Source organism: Vombatus ursinus, unplaced genomic scaffold (genome assembly GCF_900497805.2).
Source record: "Vombatus ursinus unplaced genomic scaffold, bare-nosed wombat genome assembly UNPS02004691.1, whole genome shotgun sequence".
NCBI lineage: Eukaryota > Metazoa > Chordata > Mammalia > Diprotodontia > Vombatidae > Vombatus > Vombatus ursinus.
This window is the reverse complement of record NW_020944469.1, coordinates 5,027,509-5,051,432: the sequence shown is the minus strand read 5'-3', so window position 1 is coordinate 5,051,432 and position 23,924 is coordinate 5,027,509. Positions and strand designations below refer to the sequence as shown.

At 42.7% G+C, this 23,924-nt stretch overlaps 1 protein-coding gene across 1 annotated transcript; it reads right to left on the bottom strand.

Annotated features, from left to right (window-relative positions):
• Positions 1–2,816: 2,816 nt before the first annotated feature.
• CYLC1 (cylicin 1) lies at positions 2,817–22,606 on the bottom strand. The gene is made up of 5 exons (XM_027839793.1): positions 22,581–22,606; positions 12,026–12,060; positions 8,659–8,777; positions 5,154–6,213; positions 2,817–2,959 (listed from the first exon to the last, which is right to left on the bottom strand). The coding sequence occupies exons 1-4, from the start codon at positions 22,604–22,606 to the stop codon at positions 5,173–5,175; spliced, it is 1,221 nt and encodes a 406-aa protein (XP_027695594.1). The 3' UTR covers positions 2,817–2,959; positions 5,154–5,172.
• Positions 22,607–23,924: the final 1,318 nt, after the last annotated feature.

Here is a 23,924-nt window from a genome sequence, read left to right as displayed (position 1 = left end):
GCCAGAATTTGAGCCCAGGTCTTAAGGCGTTTATATTACACAGGCTTCCTTCTAGGCTACCTATGTGTACGGCCCTGTACTAGTGCTGCTACTACTAATAGTAATAGTTACCATGTAGGAGTTTCAGGTCTATAAAGTGCCTTACATGCATTATCTTCTTTGAGCCTTATAACAAGCCGCTGATGGGGAGGGAGTGCTCACATTACAGATGAAGAAATTGAGGTTAAGTGACTTACTTAAGGTCACATCTCTAGTTAAGTTTCTGAGGCAGAATTTGAACACAGGTCTTCCTAACTCCAAATTCAGCACTCTATCTGCTAAGTGCAAGCTGGGCATCTGAACTAAGTTGTCCTAACAGCCATACTCCCCAGCATCCCCACATCTCCATGACCAGATTACCTTGTCCCTTCAGTAACCCCCTGTCAGTTGCCTCTGGGCTGGGCCCCTGGGCAGGAGCTGGAGGGTCAGATCTCTGCTCCCTCCCTCATCTTTGTTTTTTGTGGGACAAAGCAGGTCTCCCAGGATGACCTGTGTGACAGACTGCAATTTGAGAGGCAAATCTCATGATATGATCTCCCCGCTCACCCCCCAACCTAGACAGCCCTCTTTGAGGCAACTTCTAGCCTTGCAGTCACACGGAATCCCAACCTTCGGAGTCTCACGATTGCTCACTGTGCAGGCTCAGAGGATCGGAGATTTCTGGCTGGAAGGGACATCAGAGGCATGTCCTCCCAGCCCCTCATTTTACAGATGGGGAAGGTGAGGCTTAGAGTGGTTAAGTGACTGGCCCACAGTCTCATAGCTCACAATTGTCAGAGGCAGGAATCTGAATGAAGGCCTGCAGGCATTCCATCTTTTGCAAGATACCTTTCCCTGTTCCTCCCTACAGCTAGTGACTTTCCTCTGAGATTACCTCCCAATTTACACTGCAGATAACTTGAATGTACATAGGCATTTGTATGTTGTCTCTCCCATTAGAATGTAAGGTCAAGAGCAGGGAGAGTGTTTTTGCCTTTCTTTGTATCCCCAGCGATTAGCACAGTGCTTGGTGGATAGGACAGGATGGGATAGGATAGGGTGGGATAGGATAGGATAGGAGGGGACGGCCTGAGTTCAAATCTGACCTCAGACACTTGACACTTACTAGCTGTGTGACCCTGGGCAAGTCACTTCACCCCATTGCCAATAATAATAATAATAATAATAATAAAAACAACAACAACAATAGGATAGGACGGGACAGGACAGGAGCTTCTTGTCTCTGTGGGCGAGAGTCTTCCTGACTTCAAGGCCAGCACTTTCATCATAGTATCATGCTGACTGGTTCAGTTGCCAGATCTCATTCATTGTGCCTTCACACTATCTCTCTCATCTGCCCCCTTTACCCACACAGCCATCTAATTGGCCACCCCAACTCCGGTGTCTCCTCATTCCATTCTATCCTCTACCCAAATGCCTAAAATACAGATCTGCCCATGTCAACCTTCTACTCAATAAACTCTTATGGCTCCCTATTACTCTCAGATCAAATATTTCATCTTTGTCTCATTCTGTTTTGATTTCTAATTTTGTGTAAGCTTCATAACATCAGTAATTTATTTCCAAATAAATAGATCCGTATTTGTAAGTGGAGCTCATGCTGAGAGGGGTACACAATAAAAAAAAATTTGGAATTGGCTGGAAGATGAAAGGTACATAAGGCCCTGCTATAGGGAGCGAGGGTGACCAGGAGTTGACAGTTTGGCCCCAAGGGTAGTCCTGCAGTTTTGTTGACTGTTGCTGGGGCCACCACCCTCCTGTTCCAGATACAAACTTTTATGACTCTAGCAAGAAGGACAACCCCCATAGCCTGGGAAAAGATGTTAGCTGAGCAGAGCACCCGGAAACCATAATGACGCCTAGCCCCAAGCTCCAATCTGCTGGTACCTGGCTGTCAGGACGCCTGATCCAATGATTCTTCCCTAAGGCTGGGAATAATGATACTCCAGTAATTCACTGTTCTCTATTTAAAGGAGTAGGGGTGGGGAGAGGAGATGGGTCTGGTCTTTTTACAGCTGGAAGGGACCTTGGAGATTATCTAGTACAACCACCTAAATTTACAGGTGGGCAAACTGAGGCCTAAATAGATTAGGAGACTTGTCAAAGGTCATATAAGTAGTAAGGAGCTGAATTGGGATTTGAACACATGTCTTTTGGGTCCCTATCCAGTGTCCTTTCTGCTATGCCACATATTCTTTTTTCCCTAGGTGGGAAGCTAGAAGAAGTCTTTGGTTTCAGGGAACAGGGCTCCCTTTCCAACTGAAAATAAAAGAATCTTTCAAAGAATGAGGACTCAGTATGATTAGTAGACCGCCTCGAGGAAGTTTCACTCACACTTTTATTCATTATCCTCAATGATGGCGTGCCTGGCACATAGTAGGTGCTTCATAAATGCATGCCAATGGATGCTCCATTTCTGCCTTTCTTGGAGCAAGAGTGCCTTTCCTTTCTAGCAAGTTCCAAATAATAATAGCTAGCACTTATACAGTACTTTAAGGTTTGCAAAGGGATTTACAAATATTATCTTATTTTATCCTCACAACCCTGGTATGTAGATACTATTATTATCTCCATTTTACAGATAGGAAAACTGAGGCAAAAAGAGGCAAAATGACTTGCCCGGGGTCACGCAGCTGGTAAGTGCCTGAAGCAGGATTTGAACTCAGTTCTTCCTGACTCCAAGTCCAGTGTGCTATGGTCTTTGCTACCTAGCTTTAATCAACCTCTAATCAACTACGCCCCTCTGCACATCATGAAATAAAGTCACTGGGACTCAATGAGGACAAAAGGTTTTCTTTATCAGAAGTAGAAACATTTTTGATAGTAGCTAGCTATTGGTTGTCCTATCTGTGGTAAGTCTATCCAGTAGAACCAAACGCACAGGTCTTCAAAGCAGTTTGTGGATCCACTGGGCTTCAGGCTGTGGGAAGAATAAAAGAAGAAAAACAAGTTAACAAGATAGTCCTGGTTGTCTGAGCCTGAGCTTGGGGTTCTATGAATGAATGAACTTCAACCTGAGCCTTGGGTTTGACCCAAGTCTGAATAGAAGGTGGGGGAAAGGCAGAAAAAGGCAGTTTAGGAGATAAAAATGATCTTTTTCTTTTTGTTAATTAGGAGCAGGACACTGTGGGTCTCATGAGGAGTCATGGTGGGCTGACGAGCTAGGCCCAGAGAGATGTTACCTAGGTGGGATAGCTAAGGAAGCTTGGAACCTTCCGTTCTGGGCTGGGTAGAATGTTTTCACTTTGGATGGCCTGCAGACATCAAGGGCCAAAGCCCTCTGGATCAGTTAAGAGAAGGATCAGCTTTCCCAGGAGTATGCTGAGGGCACATTGCTTACAAGCTATAGCTTTAGGATGGGGGTGGGGAAGCGACCAGGGTCAGTAGGGACCAGATAACAATAATGATGGATAGATAGCTCATTTTTACAAGTTTATTATTCTATATAATTGTATAAGTTTATTCGTGTATATATTACCAATAACTTTACTGTAGAGGAAAGTGACTTGACCTTTGATTTCATTGGCACAGGAAATTCCTAGATGAAGATATACCCTCCAACAGTGATTCTCAAACTTCTTGGTCTCAGGATCTATTTACATTCTTAAAAACGATTGAAGACCCCCTCCCCCAAGAGATTTTGTTTACGTGGGCTATATCTATTGATATTTACCATATCAGATATGAAAACATCTTAGTATTATTACGAAAGTAGTTGTGACTTCTCAGGACTCCTGAAAGGGTCTCAGGGATGCCCAAGGTCTTGGGACCATACTTTGAGAACCTCTGTCCTCCACCATTGCAGATCAGCAGCTTCTAGGTTTAGAGAACTGACTAGAACACAGACGGTCAGTGCCTTGACCAGCATTACATGCTAGTATGGTCAGAGGCAAGACTTGAACCCAGGGCTTCTCTGCCTTCAAGGCTAGGACTCTACCTCTAACTTCCCACTGCTTCTCATCTTTACCATGTTATAGAGACCACATTTGGGGTTTTCTTGGCAGAGAAACTGTAGTGGTTTACCATTTCCTCCTCCAGCTCATTTTACAGATGAGGAAACTAAGGCAAACAGGGTGAAGTGACTTACTCAGGGTCACACAGCTAGTAGATGTCTGAGGCCAGATTTGACTCAGGAAGTCAAGGAAGGTCTTCCTGCCTCCAGACCCAGTACTCAATACACTGCAGCCCCCTAGCTACCCTATCCCTGCATGGCTATCCCCTATACCTCTCTTCCCTTTTCTGGTTAAATTCAGAAGCTTCAGACCTTATCAGTCAACTGAAAGTGCCGTATTCAAAGTTACCAATGATCTCTTTTTTTTTTTACTCTTTAATAATAATTCCAATGATCTTTTAATTGACAAATGAGATAATAAGACTCAAATGAGATGATATTTGTTAAGTGCTTAACACAGTGCCTGGCACATAGTAGACACAATTAATTCTTGTTCCCTTTCTCCCTTCCTCCCCCTTTTTTTTATCCAGCCCTAGCCTTTCTCCTAACCACCAGTCGTGACTTCTCTGGCTTCCTTCAAGACTCAGTTCAAATTCTACTTTTTGCAAGATACCTTTATCTTCCCCACTGCTAGTGACTTCCCTCTGAGATTACTTCCCATTTACCCCACAGATAACGTGTACGTACATAGGTGTTTGTATCATGTCTCCCCCATTAGAATGTAAGCTCCTTGAGGGCAGGGGCAGTGTTTTTGCCTTTCTTCATATCCCTAGTGCTTAGCATAGTTCCTGTCACATAGCAGGTGCTTAATAAATGCTTCTTGATGATGATCATCATCATCACAGAATTGATAGAGTGCTTTAAGGCTTATAAAACAAATTTACAGACATCATCTCATTTAACCCTTGCCAAAATAACCCTGTACACCTCCATTTTACATAGAAGGAAACGGTCTTGGAGACATTGAACAGCTTGCTTATACTCGCACTGCTAGGATGTGGCAGAGAGACAGGATTCAAACCAGTTGCTCCTTACTCAGTTCAACAGTCTTTCCGTTACACAAAGCTACAGGACTATTGGGAAAGAGAAACTATGACTTTGACCTTGTTTCTGGAAATTCCATTTTAGCTAGGTTGGACTAAAAACAAAGAGAGAAACTTACCAGAGGTGCATTTCTAATCTCAGTCTTCGCAATTCGAGGTGGCATCTGTTGAGCGATATAGGACCTTAAGGAGAGTTTGCCATGTGACAACTGATTCTGTCCTTGTGGATCCAATGTCTGGTTCTTTGAACTTTGCCGTCCCATTCTTGGGTTTCTTTGAATCCCTGAATGTATTTAACCCTTTGGATTTCTTCTTTGAATCAATTGATTTCTCAGATTCCATATCCCTCTCCTTATGTTTCTTGTCTTCCATCTTTAAATTTTGGGACTTATTGTTCGAGTCCTTAGATTTCTTCCTTGAATTCTTATCTCTCTTCTTTGAATCACTGGATTCAGTGCCTGAATCCTTGGACCTCCTCCTTGAAGCCTTGTCTTTCTTTTCATTCTTGTGTTTAACATTAGAGTCCTTGGATCTTTTCCTTAAATCTTTGTCTATCTGCTTTGAACCTGATGATTTAGAGATTGAATCTATGGAGTTTTTCTTTATATTCTTGTCTTTCTTCACTGTATCCAACTCTGCGTCCTTGGATTTTCTCTTTGAAGCCTTGTCCAAATTCCTAGACTTATTTCTTGAATCCTTGCCTTTCTTCTTTCCATTCTTTGAATCACTGGATTCAACATCAGACTCCTTGGATGTTTTCTTCTTATTTGCGTCTTTCATGTTCACACTCACTTCCTTGGTTTCAGTGTGTGGCTCCTTGTCTTTAGGTGAATCTGTGCCACTTTTTAGCTTTGACTCTCCTGAACCTTTGGACACATTGTCATATCCTCTGGATGAAATGTCATTGACTGTGTCTAGTAGTTTAGTTTTTGACTCTTTTGGTGAGTCTGCCATCTTCTTCTCTGATGTTTTCTCTGCTTGAGTTTTTTCTTTCTTGTACATTTGTTTTTTCTCTCCTGGGGATGGGTCTGTGGATTTTGATGCTCTTTGTGGAGCTGTGAAAAATGGGGGCCTTCTTCTGGCAGCTAAATAAGCAGAAGGTTTCTCTGAAATTTGTAGTAAAGAACGTGACATCCAGATGGGAGTTGCTTTCTGATCGTCTTTTACTGCAAGCTCTACCTGAAAAATTAATTCAAACAATGTAAAGACTTGGAGTTTTTTAAATTTGTCACTATTCTTAACAGTTAAGTACCTTTCACTGTGCAGCATGAGGAAGAGTTCTTCTGTGTATTGATAAATCTTACATCTGTAACTGAAGCTCATTCTTCATTTTACCTTTCTCTTTCAAGGTCACCTTTTTGAAATGAAATTATGATCATTCATCTGAGAATTCAGAAAACCACTCTAAAGCCCAAGATGGCTTCAGAGGCCTCTGATATTACTCTCTGGAAATCCAGGTGAGGATTACGACAGGTTTTTAACCCTCCCCTGATCACATTGTTCTATTTTATACCTGGGCTGGTCCTGAAAATTCAGGAGTGGATGATTTGGGGACCTCTGTCTGGGTCTGTAACACCCTCCCTGCAGCCCCACTATGAGTCTGAACCAATTCATTTCCCTAGAGGTATGTTTGCCATGAGAAATGTTGGCCCAAGTACAGGGCCCATCCCCATGGAGCAATTATAGGTTTCCAAACCTATCCTATCCTATTTCTAACTCTGTCTCCAGAGCCATCTTAGAATTCATAGTAAGGGCCAAGAACTGGAACTGTCTGGAACTGACAACTTCTGTAAGACAAAATGATTATGCACCAAATAGGTACAGGAGATAACAAACAATAAAGATGTCTGGCACACAGACATTGATTCATATACCTTATTGGTGTGTTTAGCTCTCACATAATTTCTGTCCCTGTCCCATTCCCTTCCATCCCTAGCATGGTTCAACTAAGGTACACCTTTGGGTAGAACTGTTACTAAAGATTTCCTTCCTCTAAAATCCTGCTCTGGTGTTCCAGCATGGTAAGTAGGTAATCTGGAGTCTTCGAAGACTATACTCACAGATTGTAAATTCTGGTGGGGCCTACCAATTTGAAAAGCTTTTAAGTACAGGTCAAAGTACACAATCCTGGAGCTTCAATCCTGCCTGCTGGCTGAGGACCAACCAGACCATGATGGGAGGCACACTTCATGCACTTGACACCAGGACATGGGCCCCAAGGTGGTGACTCTTTGGACCCACTACGGAGTGATCAACGTAGCCAGAGGGAAATTGTGAACATCTTTTGGAGTATGGAAATTCCTAAGGAGCCACACTACCAGATTGAAATTTCACTTCTCGCCTTTCTATTGTTTACCTTCTAGTAGAGCTGAGCATTTTGAGTGAGGTAGATACTGTGTGTGATAGGAACACTGGAAGAAGCAAGAGACTTAGGGAATAACCTAGACTAGATAATCAGGTCTGCAATAACCAATAGTCTTGGATCTAGGGGAAGTCTTTATGGAAAACAGTTAAGTAACATTTTCTGAATCTCAAGGGTGACCCTTGGCAGTAACCTCTTTTCCAGAGCTAGGAAATCTCTTTAAGTGACATATCATAATCCCATTTTTCCTGAATGGTCTTCAAGTGGCAAAGACCAACATGCACAATAGGTGACCCTATTGTGATCAGGTCTGTCATCTAGTGGATTGTAAATGGGACAGATTGTCTTTCAACTGAGATCAGGCAGGAATTCTACATGGCTGGTTTATATAGATGCCTATCACCTCACACCTGGGTTATCACAACAGCTGGTTGTTGTTCCTGCCTAAATTCTCTCACAATTCATTAATTCTTCACTCAGCTGTCAAAGCACCTGTCTGACCATGGCACACACCCCACCCCCCCACCCCTTTCCCCTGTCCAATCAATTCCAGTGGCTCCTTATTTTGATCCTCTAGGATCAAACATAAAATCTGCTATTTGGTTTATAAAGCCCTTCATGACCTAACCCCTTCCTACCTTTCCCATCTTCTTACATTTTACTCTCCTTTATGGTCCAATGACACTGGCCTCCTTTTTATTCCTTTCACAAGACACTCCCTCTCCCAACTTCCCATTTTCATTGGCTGCCCCCTTATGTTTGGACCTCCCTCTCTCTTCATCTCCATTTTCTGCCTTCCTTGGCTTCTTGAAAGTCTCAGCTAAAATTCCACCTTCTGAAAGAAGCCTTTCCCAACCCTCCTTAATACTAGTGCCTTCCCTCTGAGATTACTTCCAATTTATGAATATGCATATATGTATATACATATATACACACATGTGTGTACATATCTGTATCTGTATCTATATGTGTGTATATATCTGTATATATGCATATCTGTATGTGCATGTATGTATATACATATATACACACATGTGTATATGTATCTGTATCTTATATGTACATGGTTGTTTGCATCTTGTCTCCTCAATTAGATTATGATCCCCTTGAGAGAAGGGACTGTTTCTACCTTTCTTTGTATCCCCAGTGCTTAGCACAGTGCGCAGCACATATTAGGTGCTTAATAAATGTAAATTTGTTGAACTTGACCCTTTATCATTAACTTCAAATCAGTATAATTATATGGTCTTTTCAGTACTTACAGGAGAATATTGTCTTAATTCAGAAGGAGTTGATCTCCACTTCTTCCCTGGTCGGTTGGGTTTAGGAAACATCAGAGAAAAGTGCTGTTGATTCCAGTATTTTTTGTTCACATCACCAACTGAAAAAAAAAATCACATGCTTTGGACTCAAAGTTTAGACCTGAATCAAAGTGGAAGTTACCTTGAGGGAGCCAGCTCACTTGACTATGTGTAACTCCATGTGTGTGGGAGCTATCTCTGCAGATGCAGATCACTCCTCCCCGTACCTCTCCATAACTTAGTGGTCTTCAAGAATTCCTATGGTCTAAAAACTCATCACTTTGGCATCAAAGATGGAATTTGTCATTAATCTTTCTTTAGTTAATGAATTTCATCATGATGGTTAGACATAAGGATCCGACCTCAGGACCACCTTTCACACAGGCAGTACACACACACACACACACACACACACACACACAGCTGCTTAGCTCTCCAAACTCACTTTTAGATTTCATTTTCCTTTCAGTTCGACTATTAGCTCTCTGAAGGTAGAAATAAGGTCTGACAATTTTATCTCTCGAAGCCCCTTACGTAGAGTTAGACACACAGTAGGTACTCAGTAAACATCAATTAATTTTAGGTGCGTAAGTTTCCATTTACTTCAAACCCTGGGAAACAGGACCCAGAACTAAGCACTGTGGCCAGTTCAAATCTGTTCAATTCAAAATATATTTATGAAGTCCCTACTTTGTGCTAGGCACTGGGATGGTATTTCATATTATTGTTGGGAACTATGGTTTAAGTAATTTGAGGAACTCCAAGAGTATAAAGTCTCTCTTCTGGAACAGATCTTGGTAAGGGAATGTATTTAATTATCTATCTATCTATCTATCTATCTATCTATCTATCTATCTATTTATTTATTTTTGTGAGGCAATTGGGCTTGCCCTGGGTCACATAGCTAGTAAGTATCAAGTGTCTGGTCTGAGACCGGATTTGAACTCATCTTCCTTTCTCCATGGCCGGTGCTCTATCCACTTTGCCACCTCGCTGCCCCAGGGAATGTATTTAAAGTGCTTTAAGGTTGCCATATAAATGCTTGTTATTACTATTTGAAACATCTGGTCTTAGAGAATTGTCTGGGGATACTTTCCTTTATGCCATAATGCTCTCCTATAACTTCAATGGGGAATATGACTTCCCGACTTTTCAGCCTAGACCTTTCTTCCAAGCTTCATCCTCACATCTCTAGTAGGCAGTAGACCTTCTTTACCTGGGTGTCTCACTAGCACCTCAAATCCAGCCCATCTGAAACTGACCTCAACTTCCTTCGCGCTTCCCTTGCTCCTCATTCTAACCTCAGTATTTCTGCAAACAGTACCACCATTCATCCAGTCTGCCATGTTCAAAGCCTTGGTGGGATTTTTGTCTCTTCCCTCTCATTTCCTGTCCAAATGGCTTGTACATTTTAACTTCACAGCAGGTGGCATTTTGTCTCCTCCGCCCATTCCCACTGCCAGCCATAAGTACAGGCAGTCATTTCCACCTGCCTGGATGTTTACAATGGCCTCCTAATGATTTTCTTTCCTCCACTCTACCCCCTCTCCTAGCCTTCTTCCTTAACTCTTTTAGACTAATCTTCTTTCTGCACATCATGTCACTCCTCTGCTCAAAATCTGTCATTGGTTCCCAGCTGTGTCCCAAGTAGATTCCAACTCCTTTGCCTGGTGTTCAAGACTGTCACAATCTGGTGCTCCCCTTCCCCTTTTCAGCTTTATCTCATGGTATCTACCTTCCATACAGTCTATGCTCCAGGCAAATTAGACTACTGTCCGTGCCCTGGGTCGACCCTATACTTTCCCACCTTAGGATAGTGCCCAGAACTAGGAGGGTGGGGATTGCCTTGGTCAGACCCTATCTGGAGGATTGTTTTCACTTCTGGGTGCTGCATTTGAGCATAGACATTGATAACCTGGGGAGCATGCAGAGGAGGCCAATCAAGATGAAAGAAGGCCTCCAGATGCTATTGTTCTCAATATCTACTCTCAATCTCTTTCCCTTGAACTCTGTGTCTGCATATTCAACTTCCCATAGGACATTTCCACTTGGAAGTGGATAGACAGTATGGTACGGTAGAAAGTGTATTTGATTTGGAGTTGGAAACCCTGGCTTCAAATCCTAGCTTTACCACTTACTGCTTTTATGACCTTGAGTAAATCATTTCTGCTCTCTGGGCCTCAGTTTCCTTAGCTATAAAATGAGGGAATTGAACTAGATGAGATCTAAGGTTCCTTCCAGATCAAAATCTAAATCTCCATGAGAGAAGAACAAGGATCAATGGACAGAAGTCTCTAAGAAGCCAATTTAGGTTCAATATACAATAGAACATATTTTGCTAAATCGTGGAATGAACTGCCTTGGAGTGTGGATTCCACCTCCTGGGAGGTTTTTAAGCAAAACTTAGTCAGCCCCATGTCTAGTGTATTGTAGAGGAGCTTCCTGCTCAAATGTGGGTTGGACTGGATGGCTTCCAGGATCCCTTACACCAGAGACAGTATCTGAATATCTGCAATCTCTCCTTGTGATTCAGAAGCAGTGTAACGTGTCTGCTGAAAAACCAATGCATTCTTCTATTGCATTAATATGAAGCACAGCATTAAGAATGAGAAAAGCCCTAGCACCACTGGATTCTCCTCTGATGAAAGCACATCTGGAGACTGTTGCTTAACTCATTTGGGCCCCCTGACTTTTAGTCATGTTTTACTGACATGCTAAAAGACTGTTCAGAAGAGGGTAACCATGATAGCAAGAGTATTCAAAATCTCGTTATATAATGGGAAGGCAATGGGGATATTTAGCCTAAAGAAGAGAAGACTTGGGGATAGGTTCAGGGGTGCCTGCTGGTGAATGTTTTAACAACTGGCTCCTTCCCACAAAAGATACCCACAACACACTTTTAAATTTGCATCACTGACATTTTCTCCAATTTGCTCTTGCTAGCAGATTTGAGATGGCTCTAGCACACCCCTTGATGGGTTGGGCAGCTGGGAGCAAGAAAGGGAGGGACATGATAACTGCCTTCAAATATCTGAAGGCTCTCACACAGAAAAGGGGTTAGACTTATTCTCTGTTGCTCCAGAGGGAAGATCTAGAACCAATGGATGGAAGTTACATTGAGACAAGTTTGAGATTGTTATAAAGAAAAATAGACTCCTCTTAGGATGTAGTGGATTTCCTAACACTGGAAGTGTCGAAGTAGAGGATGGATAACCACTTGTTGAAGTTATTTTAGAGAATATTAATGTATTGGGGAAGAGATTTGATCTCTGAGGATGTGGTCAACTCTAGATTTCTATGATTCTATGAACTTGGTTGAAATTCTTACCTGGAATATAATTCTTATAGGAGCCAAAGCCCACTCTTCAACTATAAAAGAAAAAGAAATTAAAAAAAATACATTTGTATAGGAGCAACTTCTTGCCATCATGTTTTATTGTTGATAGCAAATCTTTAGCACCAGTGATGTGGGCACTCCCCTGCATTTCACTGTGAACCAGTATCCTATTTCATTGAGCCCATCTCTTCTCCTTATGTCTAAGCTGTGGATCAGTATTTGTGAGTTCTTACTAAGTCCTTGAACCAAACAAATCTGCCCTGTTCTATAAACTTACTACAAATGGATGAATTTGCCAAGCTCTGAACTGAGCCCCAGTGTTAGTTATTTTAGGGAAACTTGAGAAGAAATCAAGTAGTTTTTGTTTGTTTATTTGTTTGTTTTGGTTAGGCAATGGGGTTAAGTGACTTGCCCAGGGTCACACAGTAAGTGTTATGTGTCTGAGGCCACATTTGAACTCAGGTCCTCCTGAATCCAGGACCAGTCCTCTATCCACTGTGCCACCTAGCTTCCCCCTCAAGTAGTTTTTAAAGAACCAATTTGAACTGGCTCTAAATTTAGATACTTTAAAATACTGTTGAGTCAAGCTGAAGAGATTTGAATTAGGGTATGATCCTAGCACAAGGCTAGCCAAATACAAAGAGGCTCATTGTCCAACTGGCTACCAGAATGTTGGCCACCAAAGCCATGGGATGGACATCATCTGAGAGGTTGTGACCTGTGCCCATACCTACCTACTTACAGATCCTCAAAGTGTAGAAGAGATTGAAAAGGAACAAAGTTAGGACTACAAGTTCCCAGGATGTTGCTCTGAACCCTCCAGGCATTTAACAAAGACATATTGTCTGATGTTCTTTTCTGATTATCAGCTTCAATTAGATTATCAACGCTTCAAAGGCAAGAACATGGTATTTGATTTCTCTCGGCTAATCCCACCTCCTACACACCCTCCCATTAACCCACAATATTGAGGATGTTCAGTAAATATTGTTGACTTTCAGTTTGGGAGATTAAAGCACTGATTCATGTGGGAAAACACTATTAGATCAGTCATTTATGGAAAGAGCCTCCACTCTTCATCAAACTGAACTCCCTTGTGTCCAAGCAAAATAGCTAAGCAAAAACATCGGATACAGTGACACCTCTGACAACGTATACAATAACATTTTGCCCCAGTAGTCTCCTGGCCCCTGCTTTGAAGAGGAAGGTATGCGTTCTGATCTTTTCATTTATGTTATTGTCATCATTGTGCATATCATTGTGCATATCTTTTTCTGCTTGTTTCACTTTATACCGCAGGGGTAGGGAACCTGCAGTGGCCTCAAGGTCACATGTGGATCTCTAGGTCCTCGAGTGTGGCTCTCTGATTGAATCCAAACTTCACAGAACAAATCCCCTTAATAAAAGGATTTGTTCTGTAAAATTTAGACTGGTCAAAAGGCCGCACCCAAGGACTTAGAAGGGCAGGTGGGGCCTTGAGACCAGAGGTTTCCCACCCCTGCTTTACAGTAATTGGTTTCTATGGAATGTCTGATTTGACCAAGTTAGCTCAATTATAAGAAGTACAAAAGAAGTGTCTAGTCAAAATTCATCATTGCTTTATGGAGTGTGCCGGTCGCGCCGTGCACTCTCCTCCTATAAGGAGCAGGCTGCCAAGGTCATACTTACCAGTCTTCGGTGCCCACCCGGATAAACACAGAGATGAGCAGATCAGGAGGTGCAAACACTCGAGCTTTATTCAGAGGCCATCACAGCAAGGCCAAGCAGGAAAGCCAGAGCAAGAGAGCAGGAGCAAGAGAGAGCGAGCTCCGACCACTACTGTCTTAAGTACCTACTTAGCCCCTCCTCCTCAGCCCACCTAGTAGTCATTGATTGTAGGATCAGATACTGGAAGGGGATGTCTGGGTTTAGCGCTGCACCAAGGGAGAGGAAGTGACGCAGGAGGCTAGGACCAGATACAGGAAGGAGACGTCTGGGGTTAGTACATAGACAAAGGGAGAACACATGACACAGGAAGTCAGGCCCAGATCCGGGAGGAGGCGTCTGGGGTCATTGCTACACAAAGGGAAAGTACGTGACCCAGAAAGTCAGGAAGGAGACATCTGGGGTTAACGTTGCACCTAGGGAGAGGACTAGACAAAGGGAACTCGTTCTCTGCCGTCCCACTCCCACGTGGCACAGCCCCCTGCCTCAGGAGCACATGCTCCGGCTACTTCCTTGTATCCTGTTCCTTCCCCAGCTTATCACAGCTCCACATAGCACTGCCCACTGCCTCGGGAGTGTGAGCTCCGGTTACTTCTCCGTATCCAGTTCCCATCCCAGTTCACCACAACTCCGCCTAGCACAGCCCCTGCCTCGGGAGCGTGAGCTCCGGTTACTTCCTAATATCTTGTTCCTACCCCATCTTGCCACAATCCTCACCTGGCAGTAGTCAACATCAGACAATCCCTCACAATGGAGATTTGAGGTGATAGAAGACTGTGGGAGAAGAGTGCTCAGGTCATTGAAACAGCCAAACCACTGTGCATGTAAGCTACAGTTTCAATTGCCTTAACACTTGATGACTCATTAAGTTAGTAAAAAATCAACCAAAACAACATTTCAGCTAATGAAAAAATCATCCAAACCACCTGAAGACACATCCTGAGTAAAGGCACAGGCTGAGAAAGTACTGCTCAGTCCCCTAGCTTGAAAGCTTTGGAATGATGGTGGGTCGTTACCTCCCCAAGGTAATGCTGCAATGGCCCTGGAACTTGTGGGCTAAACTGTGCTTTGGCAGGTAGACGTAGGGAAGAGAGTGGCTTTAGACTGAGGCCCAGAAATCTAGTCTAAAGCCCCAGCAACTTGGGAACCAACAGCTGCTCCTGACTTTGTGGCAGTCATCCTTTCCCTCCTCTTTTCTCAAATCTGATTTTTTTTTTTTTGCTTTCTCTTCTCATCCTCACCTCCTTCACCTTTTCCTCTTATTAGAAGAGGGGTTTCAATCTCTTTAGTCCCTAAACCACTTGGCTTTCAGTGAATATTCCCACACCCTCAATTCAATGTGTTTACCCTGTATATGCACAGAAGGAATAAATCCAGTTAGTTACCACTAATTCCCCCTTGCCAAATTTCTTGTACCCCTTTGAGGGTACATGTGCCTCAGGTAGGCAACCCCTGTGCTAGATAACCATTATTCCACCTAGTTTTCCACCTGCCACTGTACACATTGTATATAAAGATTGTAGAGAGGCATTTTACAGTTTCTTATGGTCAAATTAGGCACTTAATGTTATTGACTTGAAGATGAGAAATATAGCCTGGATGGTAGTGCAGTTAGGTGGATTAATATGTGGCTGAATAACTGTTTCCAAAGTGTGTTGACTTAATGTTTTAGTGTCAACCTGGGGGAAGGTCTCTGATGCCATGCCATGGGATCACAGGATCAAAGGCATAGGTCTAGAAGGGACCTCATTTGACAGAGGAGGGAACTGAGATGCAAAGTAGTGAAGGGACTTTCTCCCAGATCACACAGCTAGGAAGTAACAAAGCTGACCCTCAAACCAAGTTTGTCTGGAACCAAATCCACCACTCTTTTCACTGTACTATACTCTATCCTTGGACTGGTCTGATGCAACATTCTAATCAATGATTTAGACCAAGGGTGGGGAACCTGCAGCCTCGAGGCCACATGTGGCCTTCTAGGTGCTTGGGTGCGGCCTTTTGACTGAGTCCCAGTTTTACAGAACAAATCCTTTTCTTAAGGGGATCTCTTCTGTGAAGTTTGGATTCAGTCAAAGGGCCACACTTGATGACCTAGATGGCCACATGTGGCCTGGAGGCTACAGGTTTCCCACCCCTGATTTCAATGAAGGCACAAAATAGATGTCTATCACAGAGATCTATGAGTGATACAAAGCTGAGAGAGACTGCTAGCACATGAGATGATAGAATTAGGATCCAAAATGAATTTAGTAGACTGGACTTTCATAAGATGAAATTTAAGAGAGGTAAAGGTCTGATTCTACCCTTGATTTCAAAAAACTCGCTACACAAGTATAGGGTGAACCCAACAGCAGCCAACTGTGTGGATTCAGCTAGTCTGAGTTACTTTAGTCTACAGTCTCAGGTTCCCTATGGAGCAGTAAGTTCCAGTCTCCACTGTCCAAAGGGCCATGAGCCCATTCAGACCAACCCAAGTAGCTGGGCCTGGCAGATTCTGGTCTGGCTCCAACTCCAGGCTCGCAGGGATGGGATGCCGAGGCAGTCTAGTCCTGCTGTTAAGAGCATACCAACCCTGTCTTCTGGAACATGCCATTGTTCCTCTTAGACATGGGCTTCATTTGCATTCTTCTAACTTGGAAGGTTTTCATAGAGAATCCCAGCTGTGGGGTTTCTGTTTTAGTGATTTTCACATTTTTCCCCTTTGAAAATTATTTTGTTCACAAGCCCTTTGATCATCTGAATAGAATTTTACTCCTGTCCTTGTTAATTAAGTCATTCAATCCCTATAACTTTGGAGAAGAAAAATTTAATTTACAAACCTACTCTAAGAAGAAGCAATGAGATGAAGAATCCATTGGCTTTTCCACCAGGCTATTTTTTCTCAAAAACAAGCAAGTCTGCTTAGGTTAACGTCAATCATCACAGACACAGAAACATAATAGATTATCCCGTCAGGCCCAAAAGAGTGGAACTAGATTGAAGAAGCCCAGACTCTACATCTCTGTAAACCCGTAGGCAATTCCAAAAGAATCTCCCTTTGCTCTGGGCTTGTGAAGAAAGTAGAATGAATGTTGCTAGCTGACTACAGTAGAGGACATAGTGAGGTGGACTCAAGAGGCCTAAGTTCAAATACTGCCTCCATTTCTTATTATGGGACCCTGACCAACTCACTTCCCTTCTGTGGGCCTGTTTCCTCATTAGTAAAAAACAGCTCTTACCTTGTGTGGTTGTTGGGAAGATCAAAGTCAATAACATGGCATAGATTTCCCAAACCTTAACATTACATATATATATATATATATATATACACACATACACACACACACACACACATATATACACGTATATGTATATATGTGTGTGTATATATATATATATATATATATATATACACACATGTATCTATCTATCTGTCTGTATGCTAGTTAGTATTGCTATGATGTGCTGTGAAGGTTGGATCAGTCAAATGCCTGTCAGAATTGGCTGATGGCTTCTGCTTAGGAGCTTCCGTTTTTCTCGGTGGGGAGTTTGAATCCACTAAATCCATACCTGGAAGGGAGGGATTCAGGCTGGGGTGATGATCTCTGTCCTGAATCTCCAGTGACAGGTACAGGCCTGTGGTGAGGGAAGTCACACGTAGAACACTTACTCTCTGTGGGATTCCAGGAGACTTGAGTTTGGATCCCGCTTTAGTCACTTATCTGTGTGACCCTAGGCAAGTCACTTCCCCTCTGTGTGCCTGCAGGTCCTCGTTCCTGAAATGGGCAGCAGAAGAACACTGACCTCAAGGGCTACTATTATTATTATCAAGTGAGGGAATGTATGGAAAGTACTTAGTAAATCTGAAAATGCTATAGAATTCTGAGCTATGATGATGGAGATGATATATGCAAAGACTGAAAATACATTCAAGTAAAAGCAAAGCTAGCCTGAGTTCCAAAGCATTCCTATCCTTCCTTTCCTATTTTTTTTTTTTTAGGCAATTGAGGTTAAGTGACTTGCCCAGGGTCACATAGCTAGTAAGTGTCAAGTGTTTGGTCAGAGGCCAGATTTGAACTCAGGTCCTCCTGACTTCAGGGCCGGTGCGCTATCCACTGCACCACCTAGCTGCCCCTCTTCCTTTCCTATTTCCCTTCCTCCCTTCCTTTTCCTTCCCTTCTTCTTTTTGTCATTCATTCCTTCCCTCTTTCCTTCCCCTTTCCTTATGCTTTTCCCTCTTTCCTTTCTTCTCTTTTACCTCCCTTTCTTTCCCTCCTTCTTTCCAGCCTTTGTTCTTTCATTCCTTCCCACCTCCCTTCCTTCCCTTCCCTTTCTTTATGTCATTCTTTCCTTCCTTCCTTCCTTTCCTTTTCTTTATATTCTTCCCTCCTTCCTTTTTTCCTTCCCTTTCCTTTTCTCTTCCTCTTCCTTTCCTTTCCTCCCTCTCTTTTCTTTTTCCTCACTTTCCTTCCTTCCTCCTTTTTTCTACTTCCTCTCCTCTTTCATTCCTTCTTTCCCTCCCTCTCTCCTTTCTTCCTGCATTCATTCATTTATTTCATCCTTTCTTTTCCCTTTCTCTCTCCTTTTCTTCCTTTTCTCCTTCCTTCACCTTTCCTTCTCTATCTTTACATCATTCCTTCCTTCCCTCTTCCTTTCCTTCCTTCTTTGTTCACTGTTTTTATTTCCTTCCTCCCTTTCTCCCCATTTCCCTCCTTTTCTCTATGTCCCTTCTTCCCCGTTTCTCTCCCTTTCTTTCCTTCTTTCCTCTTCTTGCTTGCTTCCTTCCTGCCCCTTTCTCTCCCGTTTGTTCCTTCCCAATTGCCTTCCCTCCCTTTCCTCTTTCCTTTCTTCCTTCCACATTCCCTCCAAGTCCTTCCTTTCCTTCTTTATTCCTTCCTTCCTTCCTTCCCCTTTATCTCATTTTCCTTATGCCTTTTTCTTCCTTCCTTCCATCCCCTTTCCCTGACTTTGTTTATGTAATTCCTTCTTTTGTCGCTTCCTTCTTTCCTTGCTTCCTTCCTCTTTGCCTCTTTTTTCTTATATTTTTCCTTCTTTCCATCTACTTCCCTTCCCTTTATATCTTTCCTTCCTTCTTTCCCTCCTTTCTTCCCTCACTCCTTCCCAATTAGCCCAGTAAGCCCCCCCACTTGAATCCTTTTGCTTTTCTTGCCCAGTTTGTTGGCAGGGCCTTCTCCCACATCTGACTTGATCCTAACCCAGGAGCCAAAGAAGTTTCTCCTTGTATGGTAGCCTCATGCATGAGTACATGTCTTGGAAAGCCTGGACACACACATGGGCTTCAGGATCTGGCTTGACTCAGCGAAGGGGAGAGAGAGAGAGAGCCCACCCAGAGGTGCACAGGTGTCAGGCTTGGTACTAGCTAGGAGGCACCATATGCACTTCTGAAAACCCAAGGGACTCTTTCAGGATTTAAGGCCACCTTGGAAAGATTGCCTGACCTGTTTTTTCTCTCCATTTCCTGAGTTCTTTTTATCCTCAGATCATGTGTTATAGTCAAGGGTTACCCCATAAAGACTGCAGTCCAGCCCCATCTTCTGCCTTGATCTCTCCAGGTCTCATTAGTACTGAGCTTGGTCCTTCATGCCCTCTGCTCCCCAGCCAATGAATGCCCTTTCCCCTCCCTATGACCTTGACTAAAGAGGCCCTCTTCTTTCTTCTACTAGCTTCCCCTTGTTCATTGTTCCTCTGTGCTCCTTATATTAGGCCTTTGGGGAAGCAACTCCTGAAAAGTCACTAGAAAGGATATAGAAAGGCGCTATGCCTCTGAGGCCTTGAAGGGTAAGCAATATGCCCAGCCTTTGGGACCTCAGTAACTAATTTCTTTTCCTTCTTTTTTTAAATCTTTTTTTTTGTTAATTTATTTATTTTTAATTTTCAACATTCACTTCCACAAGATTTTGAGTTCAAAATTTTCTCCCCATCTCATCCCTCCCCCCACCCCAAGATGGCATGCATTTTGAATACCCCTTCCCCTAATCTGCCCTCTCTCGGTAACTAATTTCTGAATGCCATGGAAAGAACTTGAGATATTTAAGGTTTAGGTGAAAGACAAATATTTTTTGATGACAACTGGGAGGTTCATTTTGGGGGGCCCTCAATTTGAATCCTTTCAAAAACATTTCTTGATCAGCCTTTTGTTTTGACAACATAGTTCCTTCTGAATGTACTCTTTCATTCCTCCCTCCACCTATCCTGGTAATGAAACAGCTGAGCAAAACATAGCGATCATTGCCTAGCAGGGTATGTAACATTCTACCCCAATGGGCCCCCTCTGCCTCAAGATAAGGGGGAAAGGGAATATGAATGTTTTCATCTTTTATGTAGACCAAGATTGGTTGTTACAATCACACAGCCTTTGACTTTGTTTTTGTGTCCTTTTTAGCTATGTTAAAACAATGTAAAACCATTTCTTTCCCTGACAATAGCACCCCCTCACCCAAAGCAGCTATTATCCCTCACATCTTTTTTCCTCACGCTTTTGGTCAGCAAAGATCATGCTGGTTTGCTCTATTGAACAGTTGATCCAACAACTCATTGCCAAGATTATCTTTATTATTTTAAACAAAAGCCAAGGAAACCTTGAGAAGTAGTAATAGAGACAATAGTTTATTTTATAGTTTCTCCCCATATACATTTTAACAGGAAATTAATCATGTGACTATTAAAGGCCAGAAAATTATATATTCAATCTCACATCTCTGGAACCTTTGTATACTTTATACTTTTTCAAAACAGTTTTTCTGAACAATATATTGTTTCTCTCGAAAACTAAAGAGGATTCATGGACCTCATTCAATGAAAGGGGAAATTGAAACACAGAGAGTACCTAAATAACTGACCAAGATCACCCAGCCAGCTCACCATGGAGGGGCAAAGAGGGCTCAGATTTTGTTTTCTGGACAAAATAGCAAAACGGTGCTTCAAAACCATTACCTCCCCTGGATAACCATTCTAGGCTCTTAATCAAATAACCTGAGAAAGACTCTGTAACCGATACTTATCGATATGTCATAAATTTTCTTATTAAAAGGAAAACTCACATGCGTGGAACAGACATTTTCCAGCCTAGCTACAGCCCGGGCTTTGACATGGTTAGGTCAAACAGCTGATGTGAGGTGTGACATCATATGGGATCTTAGACTGCGAAGTGGCTCTTAAAGGGGCCTCCCCCGCCCCTGGGAAATGTATACAGCCTGTGTGGCTATTAGATACAATGGAAGCTAGGTGGTGCTGCAGTGCTGGGCCTGGAGGCAGGAACCAGTTCAAATACAGCCTCAGACACTTAGTAGCTGTGTGACCCTGGGCAAGTCACTTAATCCTCTTTATGTCGGTTTCCTCATCTGTAAAATGAGCTGGAGAAAGAAATGGCAAACTGCTCCAGTATCTTTGCCAAGAAAACCCCAAATGGGGTCACAGAGAGTCAGACACGACTAAAACAACTAAACAATAACAACTGATGACATTGGAATGCAAGCTCTGATAGGTCCTGTGTTGTCTCCTCCACTAAAACGCGAGCTCGGAAGGCAGGGACAATGCCCTTTGTATCTCCAGTGCTTAGCAGACTGCCTGAATGTAAGTGCTTAAGAAATGCTTATTGAAATAAACAACATATGGACTAAAAAATAATAATAATAAAAATAAGGGAAAAAATAAAACTAATTGCAGAACAACAATAACAACAAAAGAAAATGCTTGCTGACTGGGACTGACCTTGAGGATGGACTTGTGTTTTGTCCACTGAGGAGGCTCAGCACCAGGTTGGCTGGATGATGGTTTTATGGGGGCCGCCACAACTTAACATCATCACCTACAAAGTGATAAAGGGGCCACAATCTGCATCAGTGGAGGGAGGAATCACATCCATGAAACCACAGACCTTTGAAGATTTGAAGTACAAGGTAGTAGTCTTAGGCTAAGCCTGCTGGTGAGGAATGAATCAAAACTGCCCACTCTGTAAACCCTAAAATTTGTAAACTCAAGCCCAAGAGTTTTAACTAGGAAAATGAGCCGATGCATTGTAATGAAAAGAACACTAGAGTTAGGAGACCTAGCCTCTTATCTTAACTTTGCCACCAGTAACTAGCTGTGTAACCAGGGGGCAGCTAGGTGGGGCAATGGATAGAACACCTGGCCTGGAGTCAGGAAGACCTGAATTCAAATGCAGCCTCAGTTTACTAGCTGTGTGACTTGGGGCAAGCCACTTAATTCCTTTTTGCTTCGGTTTTCTCATCTGCAAAATGGGACTAATAGCACCTATCCCCCCACCCCCTTAGAGCTCTGAGAAACAAAGGAGAGGATAATTGTAAAGTACTTAGCACAATAACTGGCACATAGTTGTTGTTGTTGAGTCATGTTCAACTCTTCCTGACCCTGTGAGCCATATCACACCAATACTGTCCATGGAGTTTTCTTGGCAAAGATACTGGAGTGATTTGCCATCTCCTTCTCCAGCTCATTTTACAGATGAGGAAACTGAGGCAAACAGGGTGAAGTGACTTGCCCAGGGACACGCAACTAGTAAATATCTGAGATCAGATTTGAATTCAGGTCTTCCTGATTCTAAGCCCAGAGTTCTATATGCTGTGCCACCTAGCTGCCTCTGAATATAAATGTTAGCAATTATTGTTATTACCCTCTCTGGGCTTCAATTTCTTCATTTGGCAAGAATTTATCAAGGATCTAATACACAGAGATACACACACACTTACACATGCAAGGTAAGGGAGCTAAGACAAGATTCATAATCTTAAGAAGTTCATAAATTTGTCAAATGAGAGAGCTAGACAAGAAGACCGTAAAGTTGGCTGCCAGCTCTGATGCTGTGTCTACTTTCTTTCCCTACCTTTTCATCTTCTCCTGTAGCCCCATTTTCTAGAAGAATTGGAAAGGAAATAATAAAAGCTCAAAGCAGTATATTAAAGGAGAATGACATCTATATCTATGTATGTAACCTCTGTCTATATCACTTGCCAATTCCAACATGTCCACATTCATTATTAAAGAGCCCAAGGTAACAGCATCCTTGTCCAAGAGGGCTTGCCGCTCAGAGGTGACACATGCGTGGCCTATGCCCTGTCTGGTGGGTGCCCTGTTTGTGGGCATTTATTTATGCAGGATGGTGTCAGCCAGAGTTGGAACAGAAGGTGAATGGGATTGTGGGTGAGACAGCTCATTGGCCCATGGGGGATTGAAACGTAGCCTTGGGCCTCATTAGTTCTGTACTGTGTGGCCAGCTGAGTGAACTGCTTACAGAGTAATACTCACTACTCTGGGAAGAATCACTAAATATATTCAATATGAGTATAATATTTGTTGTTTTCCTCCTATTTTAATCTCATAGTTTTTCATTCTCCCTCTTCTCTCCCTGTACCTTTTCATTTTTTTAACTTAGAAATTCATGTCTCCCCTGTCCCTGCAAATGGCAGAGTGTGATATAAAAACTCACCATTTTCAATCATCTTGGCAATACCACTGTGATATTTTCACAGACGAATTGGGTTTCACAGGCAAACTACTGCAGTTTTAATTTAGAAGGTTATGTCCATTGAGACTCATTCATAATGAATCATTTTTCCAACTGATGAGAGCTTTTATGTTCACTCTCATTTCTCATGTTAATTTAAAGGTCAAGGCTACTGCATGTGAGTCGACAATCTTTTTGGTAATGAGTACTGTCTGGGGTGTTCAGTTCCTTTGGCCTTTAATTTTCTTGGGCCAAGTATCTGAAGGACACCTGGATATTTACAAATGCAGAATTATATCCAGGACCTTAGGTGGGAAGAAAGAAGATGTCTGAAAGAAAGGAACTGGTTCGAGTGAGTAGACAGGCTCAGAACAGGTCAGATTTAAAGCTGAAAAGGCCTTTGGAGAGTCAAACTTCTTCATTTTGCAGAAAAGGAAACTGAGGTCCAAGGAAGGAGGGACTTGCTTGAGATCACATAGAAACTAGGAAGTGGTGGGTGGCTGGGGTAGAAAGAGCTGAGGGTGTACTTGTGCCTGAAGTATAACTGTTTATTGCTGGGCGGCTATCAGATTTGGGACTTTCAAGAACCTGCCTAAATGGGGCACTTATTTGCCATTTCGCCTTTTCCACTGTGCAGTTCAGGAGCATCATTTTGCCAGAGAAATCCAAAGGCCTGGTCCCAGTGTACAGTAATGTGCACTGGGAGTAAATTCAAAAATTTGT